The 14,004-nt window shown below is 43.8% G+C and overlaps 1 protein-coding gene across 5 annotated transcripts in view; it reads right to left on the bottom strand.

Annotated features, from left to right (window-relative positions):
• SGK3 (serum/glucocorticoid regulated kinase family member 3) overlaps positions 1-14,004 on the bottom strand; it is a 111,887-nt gene that overhangs the window by 46,368 nt on the left and 51,515 nt on the right. For 3 of the 5 annotated variants that reach the window (XR_003002951.1, XM_024742636.1, XM_024742632.1), the window contains exons 2-3: positions 5,435-5,489; positions 3,878-4,094 (exon numbers count right to left, since the gene is read on the bottom strand). Coding sequence is in view for 4 of the 5 variants with exons in the window: in XM_024742636.1 (XP_024598404.1) it covers positions 3,878-3,955 (78 nt within the window). In the remaining variant the exon portion in view is untranslated. Of the gene's footprint in view, positions 1-3,877; positions 4,095-5,434; positions 5,490-7,943; positions 8,155-14,004 lie in introns of those variants that run through there. The other 2 variants (XM_024742633.1, XM_024742637.1) reach the window with 2 other exon arrangements.

Here is a 14,004-nt window from a genome sequence, read left to right as displayed (position 1 = left end):
AAGATATGGTCACATTAACAGGCCCCTAGTACGAGGGGCCCCAGAACGTAAAGCCATATCCCCCTGTGAGAAAGGGATCAGGTCTCACCTGGAAAGTGAAGCGAAGTCATTGTATCAGTTACCTGGATAAGTGATGAATCACTTAAGCAGAGACAAAAAGAGCATCCAGGCACCCTACGTGAGCTACAGGGGTAAGAGGATTTTCTGGTGTTAACTAAGAGGACATCAAGTTGTCCTAAAGGAAGCTACTGGGTGTAAGATATCAGAATCATTTATAAGATGACACTGCTCCCATGGGAGAGAGTGCAGAAGTAGAGGAAAAAGAACCTAGTCTGGGTGCTGACAAAAGTTGAGCCATGTTTTTAGGAGGAGACTACAGATTTATCTCCTACAGCATTCAGGATCAGATAGGCCTGGAAGCAGGCCTGCTACCAAAGGATCAGATACTTAGGTTTATATGATTACGAGATTCTTGAACAAACAGCACTGTTTGTGCTGACTTCCCAGTGGGATAAGTTGGCTTCCCATAGATACTCAAGTACAGCCAAGATGAGAACCCAAACCTAGGTTCCAGGCCAAAGCAGTTCTGCTGCAACTCTATTTACAGGAGCTTAAGATAAAGCCCTGTGAAGTTATTAATTGGCAGGATGATTTATGAACAAGGGCTTATTAAGTAAGTTCTAATAAAATACCAACAGGCAAAAACAAAACCTCTTCAAATTTTAAAAAACACTCTCATTTGCAAAAATGCACAAAATTTCACAGAAATAGTACAATAATAACAGTACAATAAATCTTATTAAGTTTTTTAAAAAAATATTTCCTTATTGCCTGTCTTGCCCCGCCAGAATGTAAGTTCTTTGAGAGCAAGGGCTGTATCATTCTTGCTACCCACTGTATTCCCAGTGCCTAGAACAGCCCTGGTATAAGACAAGAAACTCAAGGACAATTTGTTGAGTGGATAAATGAAAGTATAATTTAGACTTGGTTTAAGCCAAGACATCCTAGAACACAGTGCATTTCTCTGTAAAGTCATTTAAAAGACACACGAAAACTAGAGTATAAAAATATTATTGAGGGGCTTCCCTGGTGGTGCAGTGGTTGAGAGTCCGCCTGCCGATGCAGGGGACACGGGTTTGTGCCCCGGTCCGGGAGGATCCCTCATGCCGCGGAGTGGCTGGGCCCGTGAGCCATGGCCACTGGGCCTGCGTGTCCAGAGTCTGTGCTCTGCAACAGGAGAGGCCACAGGGGTGAGAGGCCCGCGTACCGCAAAAAAAAAATATATATATATATATTATTGAATAGTTAACGCAGTGTCTATTTTTGTTCCCCAATAATACACAGACATGCTGAAGCTGGACAGAGTCTGTGCTGGGTGGGGTCGGGTCTATCTGTGTTGAGTAGAATCAAGTTTCCTGAGGACTGGGGACTGTACTGCAGTGATCAGCAACTAACATGTGAACTTAATCCTACTTTTCATTCAACTTCAATTCAACAAATACTTACTGAACCTCCATCTCTGTTCTAGGTACTGGTGAAACAATAGTGCGGGAGGTTCTTGCTTCAAAGAACAAATTCAGGGAAAGCACACATAAATAAACCCAAAGTATGTCAGGTGGTGATAACTGCTATTAAAAAACTACACAGGGTAAGCAGGACAGAGTGTGAAGATGCTATTTTATACAGGGTGGTCAGAAAAACCCTCTCTAACAACAAGGCAACATCTGAGCATCTGAAGGAAGGAAGTGAACAAGGGGATCTGGATAGAGCCTTGGAGAACTCAGGGGACACCTCTGGGGACAGCTGGTAAGAGTGACACTATAGGCCTCCTCGACCTTTTCACAGAAGACGTGGAAATACCTCTACCACGAAAAACAAAAGGACACCTGAGATAAGATAACCCATCGCCTGTATTTGCTATGTATGAACTTCCATCAAACTTGGCAGGAGGTTATGCCCTTGAAGGAGAGAATGGTCCAAAGGTAAAAGTAAGGAGAGGGAAGGAAGGAAAACTTCACACACTCCACTATCTTATGCTAAGTATACCGACCTCTTGTTTACCATCAATATGATGTTTCTAAAACCGGCTTATACTAATGCGGAAGAAACGCTGAAGGTACTGCTGCAACACCTGCGGACAGGCAAATGGCCAGACACACACTGCAACCCCTCTGCTCTGGGCTTCTCTGCAGGGTGTGGAGGTACGCTTACTAAGGAAGGGAGAACAGAAGACAGAAGGGCTGTTTCCAGCTCCTTGTCTGAGGCTCTGGGAGAAAACCACCATTGGGGGTTAAGAAGGCAGAGTGGGGTGGTCCAAGGGTTTAGTTTAACTCCTCAGCTTTCCTCAACTCCCATGTGACATGGACCTGAGCTGAAAGTCACTTGTCATGGCACTCAGCTGGCAGGGGCCGGGTGACCCCCTGGTCAGAGACCAGGGTAGACCACCTGAGTCAGGAGAAGGTGGAGGGCACGCAGAGCTTCAGTGGGGTCTACAGCCATCACACGCCAAGGGGAAGCTGAGTCAGCAGTCAGTCACCACGACCCTTGCCAAGCCAACAAAGGGCAGATCACAAATCAGTTCATCAACTGCAGATGCCAGCAGTGGATGCCAACAAAATGCCCAGGACTGGCAGGTCAACCACAGCTGGATGTCTGCCAGACCAGTCACTCTACACCTGGAATGGCAAAGATCTAGACAATGACAAGAATGCCAAGCCTTCACCAGGCTACCGTGAGGTCAGTCATCAACTGAACAAACACTGTGAAAGGGGACACCTCTCCTGCCACAAACCATGATGCCAAGTCGGAGAAGGAGTGTGTGTTCAAATAAGAGAAAGAGAGCACAATGAAGATAGGCTGGGCATTTTTACTTAAAAGAACTGCTTAGGGCTTCCCTGGTGGCACAGTGGTTGAGAGTCTGCCTGCCGATGCAGGGGACACGAGTTCGTGCCCCGGTCCGGGAAGATCCCACGTGCCGCGGGCGGCTGGGCCCGTGAGGCATGGCCACTGAGCCTCCACGTCTGGAGCCTGTGCTCCGCAACGGGAGACGCCACAACAGTGAGAGGCCCGCGTACCGCCAAAAAAAAAAAAAAGAACTGCTTAAATTTTAGCTCAAACTGTTGAACAGAATTGGGTTAAATGAATTTCTTCACACTGCTCAGTGGGTGGGGCTTTACAAGGAAGGCCAGATCAGTTACAGACACAATAAATGACATTTTTTTCAGGGAGAGGAGGACAGATCTCTGTATATACTAACAAGACTACTGGAACTAAATATAATACGTTTCATTACACTAATTAGAAAAGTGACTATTCTCCAAATAGCAGTCACTGATACACTGACTCAGCCAAATATTCATTGTGCTTATTCTTTATAAAGTCCTACAGTAGATACCATGGTGATAAAAAGTAAAATTAGAAATGGACTTTACCTTTATGGTGAAAAAATGAGTTAGAATACTCATTTAAAAATATTTTTTAAATGGAGATAGAAAATGACAAATGTCTTAAGAAAGATACTGTGGAAATTTCAAGACAGTGGTTCTTCACATGGGATCAATGAATTTTGGAGTCCATTGACACCCTGAGATGTGATGTGTCACAGAACCACGTGTATGCACATTCTCTGGTGAGATGGTCTATCAGACAGTTTCACAAGTTTCTCCAAAGGGAGAGGTAAACAGACAAAACTCTGCACTAAAAAAGGAAATTGTATTCCATTATAGTACACAGAGAAGACTCTGGAGGATATATCATTTGAAAGATAAGTAAAATCTGCAAAGTCTGGGGAGGCCATTCTAGGGTAAGGAAGAACAGCAGAATTGGAAATATTCTCTACGTTCCATTTTGTTCCATATGCTTTACATTACATACTTACAGTAAACCTCTTCTTTTTCTCTCTGTGTTCATCAGAGCTGGGAATGCTTACACTTGGACAGCTTTCCTTGTAGTCCATGGTATAATCCCTTTGAGTTTACTGCCTCAAAAGGACACCAAAAAGTGAGTCCGAAGAAATAGTCAGCAGAGGACAAACACAATTAGCTAATCCAAAACATAAAACCTCTTGAGGTAATGTTCAAATTCCATCATGCAACCTTAACCAACAGAAAAAAAAAAAAAAATTAGCAAAATGATTTTAAAATACCGTAATTTGCCATTCCTTGCTCACAGAACCCATTTTATGCTTATTCTGCCAGGAATTTACCTTTGATCATAAGTCTCAGCCCAGGTGAGAAACACAGTTTCTGTTATGTCCCTGTCGATAGCTAAGTCACAATCAAACATTTACGTCCCATCTACCTTCTTTTCTACTAAGAAACTCCGGGAGTTTATACACCATGGCTCATATGGACTAAGGGCTCTCAACTAAAAGGACTCTAGTTTGATGGATTTAAGAGCAGGGTTTTTCAAAGGATGGTTTTCAAGCTTCTAGCATCAAGATGAACAGGTGAAGTTTGCTTCAGATTAGGAACCTGTATGGTAAGCTAATTATTTACCCCCCATTTACCAAATGAGGCAACTGTCACACAGACAGGTTAAATGATTTGAAGCCAAGCTGTCTGGCTCCAGGGTCCTGACTCTTACCCACTGTGCTAGGCTGCATTTTAACAACTATGGATAATTCTTATGCACTGGACCCCTGGTCAGAGATATTACAGTAGATCTTCATACAAAACAAATACAATTATGCTAATATTATCATCCCACCCACGGACAAAGGGCTCAAGATGTCACACTGATGTCACCTTTGCTACACACAGTAGCCCACAGTCTCCACTGACACCAAATAATACCTTTTAAAGGGTGAGTCTGCCAGGTTCCCTCGGTGATTAATTTCAGGAAGTCACTGTGACTGATCTAACATTTGCAAATAAATTATATTCAAGTAACGATTTCAAATATCTATCAGCAGACATCAAATAATCAGGTATAATGAAATGTAACTGATTACAAAGGTGGTTCCTTTGAGATGATTCAAAGCCTACTTTGTTGGATTTGCTGCTGGAAATGCAGTCAGGAAGGATTTATATGCAGTTAAATTAGTTGTTAGAAAACATGGTCCCCTCCTAAGCTTAGGGTGCAGCATTTGTTACAAGTTAGAGTACCCTAAAACCCCACAAGAGCAGCTTCCCCCCCCTCCTCCACTAGACCAGGGCACCATCTTGACAAGAGCCTTGTCCTCCAGGCACAGTGCTCTTCTGCTAAGCAATCAGAGCAAGTGGAACCACAGCTCTTCAAAGGCAGGTGAGCCCTGTCCAGGAGCCCCAGGACCCACACCAGCGCATTCTGCTCCATCTGCAGCAGACATGATGAGAGGGTGAAGGTTATGGTGCTACACTAGCCGCACCTGTCCCTTGAGAATGTGGATCCAGGGGGTGGTAGGGCCTGCTGGTACTACATTTACGTACGCGCTTGAAAGCCTACTGTGCCTTACCGTGCGTGGTCCGGAGGAGCAGAACTAAAGGAGAACATCACGCCTCAGGCCTTCCCTATGGAATGGACATTAAGATATGACATTAAGTGGCATCAGGAACAGACGAGGGAGAAAGACCTGGGGGGGAAGGATAAGTTGTCCACACAAGGTGCCCAGGGGACATCTCAGCCTACGTGGACAGCAGGCGGTTAAGTGTAGAGCCCAGCACTCAAGGGGCACACTCAAATCTGGGCCAGAAATACCAGTCTGGCAAGAGTGCTAAATGGTCCCCATTTGCCCTTCCAGATCCAACACCACGCTTCTCCCCCCCACACGGCCCAGAAGGCGGGCCTCTGTGGACCTCACACTGAGGCAGCCTGCCTCCCGCCCTTGCCCTCTGGCTTCTGGTTGGGTTCATCCAATGCAAGGCATTAGCAGGAGTTGGAAGGGTAGGAGGTATTTAGTTCTCCTCCTCCCTTTCTAACAGGCAGCGGTTTCTCCACCCAAGGCCACAGTCCCCACCAGGTGACCCCTCTCCCACAGCTACAGTTAAAGGCCTGGGAGTAGTACGGCTTCCAAACAGTGTTAGAAGGGGTGCTTCACCACGCCCTGCTGCTGCTGCTTCTGTCACCTCTGCCCACAACAGCTTAGTAAATAGTCCTTTTGTTCGAGTCCCTTCAATTACTCAAGTGTGTCACGACTGATGCAGTAACTGCTGCCAAGAATGACCCCAGGAAACAGACCCTCAAAAATGGGATGCATGTTTGATGCATCCTGATAACCTTCCTATAGAGGGAGGGGAGGGGAAACTGATAATCTGGCACATAGTGATACCAAGATCACTCAAATTCCCTGTCCCAGGATGAAGTATAGGTGGTGAGCAAGGTGCTGTAAGTCCAAGTAGATGATGAAAATGTTGATTTCAAAGATTGTGACATGGGCTGCGGCTGCTTCTGATGGTCTTTGAGAATGTGCACCAAGCAAACGACAAATTGAAAGTTATGAATTCCCAAACAGGTGAGTGGAAAATCTATGGCTGTTATAAAGGAGTCCTTTTTTTCTAATAGCTGCTAATCTGACAGGGCTAAGGATCAAGCCACAGTTTGATGATAAGGGCTGCAGAACCAATTAAACATGCAACCCTGCAAAGTCAAATGATCCTAAATCATGGATGCAGGCACTGGGGCAGATACAAATGAGGCTAAGAATGTTGAACTCCACATTCAGCTGAACATGTCTGCTGAAAGCAGCAATTTACAGCCCTCTGAGAAGACCCAGCCTCCTAACCCACCTCCCATAAAACCCTTTCAAGTTGTTTCACAAGGGGATGCCACTTCTCTTCACCACCTACTCCCACTAACCCCTCATGGCCTCCTAATGGGAATTAGGTGCCAAAAGAGCCCCGAAAGAAGTTCAAAGCCTACTGAGAGGAGCCTAACATTCACAGGATGTTAGACCAAGGAGGACTGAGTGTTAAGATTGCTGTGGCCCCACACACAGCCACAGATGTATCCCACCAAGCTTTCTCCAGACCTTACCCAAGAGGTACCAGCAGCCATTCACAAGGGTGACTGTCCACTGGGGAAAGAGAAATGCGTAGTCTTTCCAAGGGTTACCGCACACTAGCTCTGAACTAATCCCAGGAGACCTAAAACGTGGTCCACCAGTCAGAGCACCCATCTCACTCCAGAGAGGAGGTGAGAGATAAAGTCAACCCTGGTATCTCATGGTAGGTCCAAGGGGAGCACAGGCCCATCCTGTGGTTATTTCCCTAGTCCTAGAATTTTAGTGGAAATAGATATACTTAGTAACTGGCCAAATCCCTGCATTGATTCCCTGTTCTGTCATAAAAGCCATTAGGGAAGACAGGGCCATGAAGAAGCCCTTGGAACTCTCCCCCGTTTCCCCACAAAGAAAGCAAACCAATAACTATACCCCATCCCTGGAGAAGCTCACAAACCAGTACCACTATCAAAAATTTGAAGGATGCAGGGGTGTTGGTTCCTATTACATCCCCGTTTGGCATGCCTGTTTACCTAGACCAAAGGCAAAAGACCTTAGAGCATGACTATGGATCACTACAAATTTAACCAGATGGTGATGCCAATCACGCCTGCAATTCCAGATGGGATATTTTTGCTGGAGAAAATAAGCATAACCCCTGACATCTGGTAAGCAGCTACTGACCTGGCAGAGGGTAAGGGGAACGTAAAATAAGTACTAGAAGAAAAAAGGAATGATTACCAACTTGAGTCAAAAGATTAGCTACAGACGCAGAGACTACAGCAGCTTTGTTTTAGTTTTTTTCTGTTACGTTACACAAAGAACACTAGCAGTGCCTCCATGGGGGAGCACGAATGAACTGGCTGCAGTGACTAGAGGGCGTTGCGTTTCCCGAGTTAGGAACGGGAGCTTTACGCCCAAAGGGTGAGTGAATGCTAATGGACAGAAAGAAGAAGACTGCGCTGGATATTCTCTATTTTCCTTTTCAGATCCATCTCCACCCTGCTCCACACCCCAGGGCACCAACCTCTAAAGCCTGCACCCCACAGGCTCCCTTGTCCTCTAGCTGCTGGCTGATTTCATCCAGAGAGGCACTGGCAGGACACGGGGTGGAAAGAAAAGGATCAGGAAACTGAATTCCTCACCCTGCTCCCTCCTGGGCAGGCTGCTGCTTGGCACTTGCTGCGTTCCTCTCTGTAAGACCAAAGCTTCTGTCAGGAGATCCTTTCTCCTTCCTCCTATGACGACAAATTGTACAAATGTACAGTTCTCTACCCCGGGTCCTTGGACACGTTTAAATTATCTGAGCCTTAGTTTCCTAATCTAGGAAGTGAAGCTAGCAACACTTCATATGGTTGTTTTAAGGATTCGAGATGAGTGTAAAAAACCCAGCACTGCACAGGCAGTCAATAAACTGAATCAAGTACATTAACAACTTGTTTCAAATTTGTTTTTATTCCTTCATTCAACAAACACTTATTAAAGCTTTCACTATGCATTAAGCAACAGAAAGACAAAGATAAAATTCTGCTTGCAAGGAACTTACCTAATGGGGTTGAATGATAAGCAATACAGAACTTTCAATAGTTGGCTAAGTATGATTTTAGATGCATGCATGGTATACTCTGAGAGCACAGAAAAGGGACACAGACGCGGACTGTCATGTATCCTCAGTCTTGCTAAAAATAAAGCCAAGCAGGCATGGGAGCAGAAGTTTGAAAGATATCACACTTGTTTGCCTCAATTTTCTCTGGAAAAAGGAGCTAAAGTCATAGGTTAGAAATGAATATATTGCTGTGAAGAAAAACGTAGAAAGATTAAATCACTTGCCCTAGCTAGTATTCAGCAAATAGGCGATAGAGCTAGGGTTCAAATCAAATCTGTTCAACTCCAAAATCTGTATGTATTAGTTTGCTGTACCACATTGTCTCTCCTTAAGAAAGATGTTCCTTTCCTTAAAACTAAATCAAACGGGTAACCTAACAATATTTAACATTCAGTGGCTAAGCAAGGTTATAAACCAGACTGTGCTTTACTGTATCAATCTGATTGCTCCTCACAACAGCCCCACTGAGAGGAAACCCACCAGAAAATGAAGCATAAAAAGATGAAGCAGGGCTTCCCTGGTGGCACAGTGGTTGAGAGTCCGCCTGCCGATGCAGGGGACACGGGTTCGTGCCCTGGTCCGGGAAGATCCCACATGCCGCGGAGCGGCTGGGCCCGTGAGCCAGGGCCGCTGAGCCTGCGCGTCCAGAGCCTGTGCTCCGCAACGGGAGAGGCCACAACAGTGAGCGGCCCGCGTACCTCAAAAAAAAAAAAGATGAAGTAACCCACCCCAGTTAGTGGAGTCAGGATTTGAACCAGCAGTGGTCTGACTTTAGAACCTTTACCCATTATACCACACTGCCTCTCCAACATATATATACTCTAAAGAGTCCTCTGGAAGGCAATGAAGAAGGTTCATAGATGTTATTTTTAAGTGGTCAGAAGTAAAATTTTGAAAAAGCAACCCTATTGCTGTAAATTTAAGGTATATTTATTCTGTAAAACTGAAGCAATTAAAATTCTGCAAAATCATCCAGTGGCCAGGCAGCCCAATAAAACAGAATGAGAAGAGGACTGATGTAAGAATCCCACACTAAGAAAGAATAGAATAAAAAGCTGTGTTCACGTGGGAATAAAAGTTGGGACTTTGGGGCAGGTTAATAGGTATGCAGGGCTTTTCAAAGAGGAACCAGAAAAGAATCTGCCTTCACTCTGCTGGAGAGTCACAAGATAATCTTGTACATTGGTTCCCAGGAGCAGCTGGCTTGCCTAGGGGTAGATCACATGGCTCTAAGGAGACGTAGTTCAGATACTAACCCAGAAAGGAAGAGCTAACCTTAACATCCAGCTAATGAAATAACTCAGACAAGCCCAACATAACAAAAAGAAGTGGGTCAGATGAGGATAGAACTTTCAGAAGCCAGCTGGATCTTAGGAGTGAGAGTGCTTGGCAAAGATAATGTAACAGCTAGTAAATATTGTATTTATAGTGGTTCTCAACAGGGGAACATTTGGCAATGTCCAGAGACATTTTTGGTTGTCACAGCTTGGGCGGCTGCTAGTGGCTACATGTCAAGGATCATGCTAAGCATCCTACAATGCACAGGACAATCCCTACAACAGAAAATGACCTGGCTCAGAACGTCAGTACTGCTGAGGCTGAGAAACTAACATTTACTGAGTACTAACACCAGGCACCCCCGTTTTATGTGTTCACATGTAACACATCACTTACTCCTCACAGAAGTGTCATTATTCCCATTTTACAGATGAAGAAACCTAGGCTATCAGCTCCACATCCTCACACCGCTTTGGGTGGCAGCACTGTGAAGTGAACACGGCTCTGACCCAAGAGCCCAGTGTGAACATGCTGCCTCTCAATTTCCTATGGTACTGCTGCACACACGCCCTTCTTCTAAATCACCTCTGGAAAAACAAGAGCTGACACCAAGTGTCCATTAGCACCTGGGTTATAGAGAGAGACACGCATAGGAAAAGCAGCTTTCAACTCAGCCACTAGGAGGGGTCAGTGCAGCACAGAGTGTCAGAAGTGCTGCGGAAGACATCACCCATCAACATCTAACCAACAGCTTAGTACAGAGCAGGCTGGGGGGGGCGTCCCATCACAAGGACGATCAAGGGCTAAATTATGAAATAAAGACAATACAAAAAGGGATGCTACCACAGGATTTTTTAAAGCATTAATAGATTTATATTTTTAATTTGGGGCCTGTAAAAAGTAGAAATATGAAAAAAAGATGAAATTTCATGATAGAAAACTGTCCAAATTCATGTTATATTAAATTTTTTTGATAAATATTAATTAAAATAGATGGATATTAGTTAAGGATTTCTTTTTTTTTTTTTAAAGAATTTTCCCCTTCATTACCATGCCCATCTTCTTGTCCATTGTATGCAATTATTGTCCTGGATCTTGTCCATCTTTGTTTCAGACAGCCAAAAAAAAAAAAAAAATGTTCATAAGAAAGTCAAAAGATTCTTCGGCTTTTCCCTCTAAAATATAAGCAGAGACATTCTTAACTCCATTTCCTTCACAATCATGAAGACTGTTTGGTACTGACTAGTGGACCCTACCCAAATTACAAGGTAGATACATTTATAATTATCAGTATCCACTCAACTAATATGGCAGAGAAGGGTCAGTGATTCATACCAAAGCACAAAGGGAAATTAAGAACAATCCTGTTCCAAAAGGAAGGCACAGGCCTAGAAGAGCTACAGATTTTCTTCATCCAGGGGGACAGCACTGGATGCTGTGTGTTTGGAAACAAGGATCCAAAGGAGGGAGCCGACAGAGACAATCGAGGAAGAGACAAAAGAAAATCTGTGCACAGGCTTTGGGCATGGCATGGGGACTGGTATGAGAAATGGGAGATGGGGACTGACCCAGAGAATAAGAAAAAGAATTGGGGGTGGGATGAGGGCAGGAATTATTCCCTAGGAGGGTACAGGTCAAGCAGACAGGTTTCATTTTAAACTATATTAAAAGCATCTTCCCAGGACACTCTTACCCCAAGCTAACTGGTTACTTTATTGAAAGTTTACTGTAACAGTATATAATCTGTATCTGTTTATTTCCCCCTCACAGAATACCAGCTCCAAATATATCTGAAATGTTTCAAGAGAAACAAAGCACATCTTTGTCACATCTGTAAATTAAGTTCATTGCAGAAGAGGTGAAAATTCTAACAGGATCTGCCAATGGAAGATACATAGTAACCTTCCCACACATATCACATGATGAATCCGTTACAACTTTTCCTGTTTTCCTTCCTTACTCCTATATCCTTTCTCTAATTCCCACCCCACCCCCTCTTTGATTTCTCTCTCATTCTGTAATCACAAAGCAGTCCTAGTTTTTCGTAGGTTTATTGTATCTCTTACTTGAGACATCTTTTATTTATCCTAATTCTCGATAAAGAAAAGTGATTTAAGAATCAGAAATAAAATCTATGCAAAATATCCAATGGGGAGGCACAATACAGAATAATCTGCATCCAACAATTTGATAGGGCTGTTCCAGAATCTGGACAAAAGTTATGTGAGTCTTGGTTTTCTGAAACTGGCTGCATTTTATTAAAGACATCTGAGGAAGGGACTGAGTGAGGAGGTGGAAGTAACTGCTGACAGTCCGTTGTTCTCCAATACTGAAATCAAAACTGCCAGGAGAAACAGGAAGGCCTGAAACTTACCGCAACTAACATGCCCCTCCACTGGTTCCAGAAAAACAGGGCAAGGGTGTAATTGCAGCAGCAATGATCTGCTCTATTCTCCTTGGCCTCTCAAGGCCACCATCTTGGGTTCCCCATCACCAGAACGCCTGCCCTACTTCCAGCTTCCCAAGCTTTCCCACTGAGAGGCACACTACCACATAGAACACTTCCAAGGATGACTCCCTGGGGGACTGTGATCACTGGCAGAGAGATGGGGGGATGGTTGACTACACGAGCAAAAGAAAAGTGAAGGGGGGATTCACATGGAACCACCAGTGGCAAAATACTGCAGGCCACAGGAAGCCTAGGGTAAAGCTCTTCTAACTGGGGAGGTTGGGAGAATTCAGATTGAGGAGGTATCAAAAAATCCAAAAAACAAAAACCTAACTAAAAAAAAACCCCACAAAAAAAACAATCACCATCACATCTCACAGTCTCTTGGGAGCACCTCCAACCTGGGATCTCTGCTCTGTTCTAACCCCCTTCCAATCCATTCTTCCCACAGCAGACAGAGTGATTTTTTTAAATCACTGTAAATCTGATAATTTCACGCCTTTGCTTAAGCTCTTTCCAGAATCACCAATTTCTCCCCCTTTACTAGATCAATTCATTACTATACATACTAATATGCTAAAATATCTTAATAAAATTCTCCCTAAAAATACAGATTGATTTATTTAACAGATACTTACACAGTGCTTACCATGTACTACAGATATGTAATTAGTCTATGCCCCAACTTTCATTATTTACATGAATGATCCTATCTGATAACACCCTTAACTAAGGTGTTTTATAAACAAGGAAAACTCAGGGTAAACACAGGTGTATAACAGGGTGATATGGATACTTTACTTCAAAGCAAATATTTGTTTTCAAGATTCTGCTTCTGACAGTAAAACTTCACTGGTTAGCACATTAAAAGAAATTTCCCAAAGGACAAAATTTACAACCAATTACAAATTCAAATTATCATACACTTTAAATATAAGCTGTAGTATGTTAGCTTTAAATCCTGACCTACATTAGCTGTTGTCAGTAAAGATAATATGCAGAATTTTACCTTAAAGTTTTAACATTTCAAAAATTAGGACTTAACCCAATCAAATATGGGCAGAAGATCTAAATAGACATCTCTCCAGAGTCATGGACATATACACACTAACAAACGTAGTAAGGTAGATAGCTAGGGGGAAGCAGCCGAAAGGCACAGGGATATTAGCTCGGTGCTTTGTGACAGCCTGGAGGGGTGGGATGGGGAGAGTGGGAGGGAGGGAGACGCAAGAGGGAAGACATATGGGAACATATGTATATGTATAGCTGATTCACTTTGTTATAAAGCAGAAACTAACACACCATTGTAAAGCAATTATACCCCAATAAAGATGTTTAAAAATAAATAAATAAATAAAAAATAAATAGACATCTCTCCAAAGAAGACATACAAATGGCCAAAAAGCACATGAAAGGATGTTCAACATCACTAATTATTAGAGAAATGCAAATCAAAGCTACAATGAGGTATCACATTACACCGGTCAGAATGGCCATCATCAAAAAATCTACAAACAATAAATGCTGGTGAGGGTGTGGAGAAAAGGGAACCCTCCTACACCGTTGGTGGGAATGTAAATTGGTACAACCATTATGGAGAACAGTATGGAGGTTCCTTAAAAAACTAAATGCAGGGCTTCCCTGGTGGCGCAGTGGTTGAGAGTCCGCCTGCCCATGCAGAGGACGTGGGTTCGTGCCCCGGTCTGGGAAGATCCCACATGCCGCTGAGCGGCTGGGCCCGTGAGCCATGGCCGC

Source organism: Neophocaena asiaeorientalis, unplaced genomic scaffold (genome assembly GCF_003031525.2).
Source record: "Neophocaena asiaeorientalis asiaeorientalis breed wild unplaced genomic scaffold, Neophocaena_asiaeorientalis_V1.1 scaffold226, whole genome shotgun sequence".
NCBI lineage: Eukaryota > Metazoa > Chordata > Mammalia > Artiodactyla > Phocoenidae > Neophocaena > Neophocaena asiaeorientalis.
This window is presented reverse-complemented; position numbering and strand designations above follow the sequence as displayed.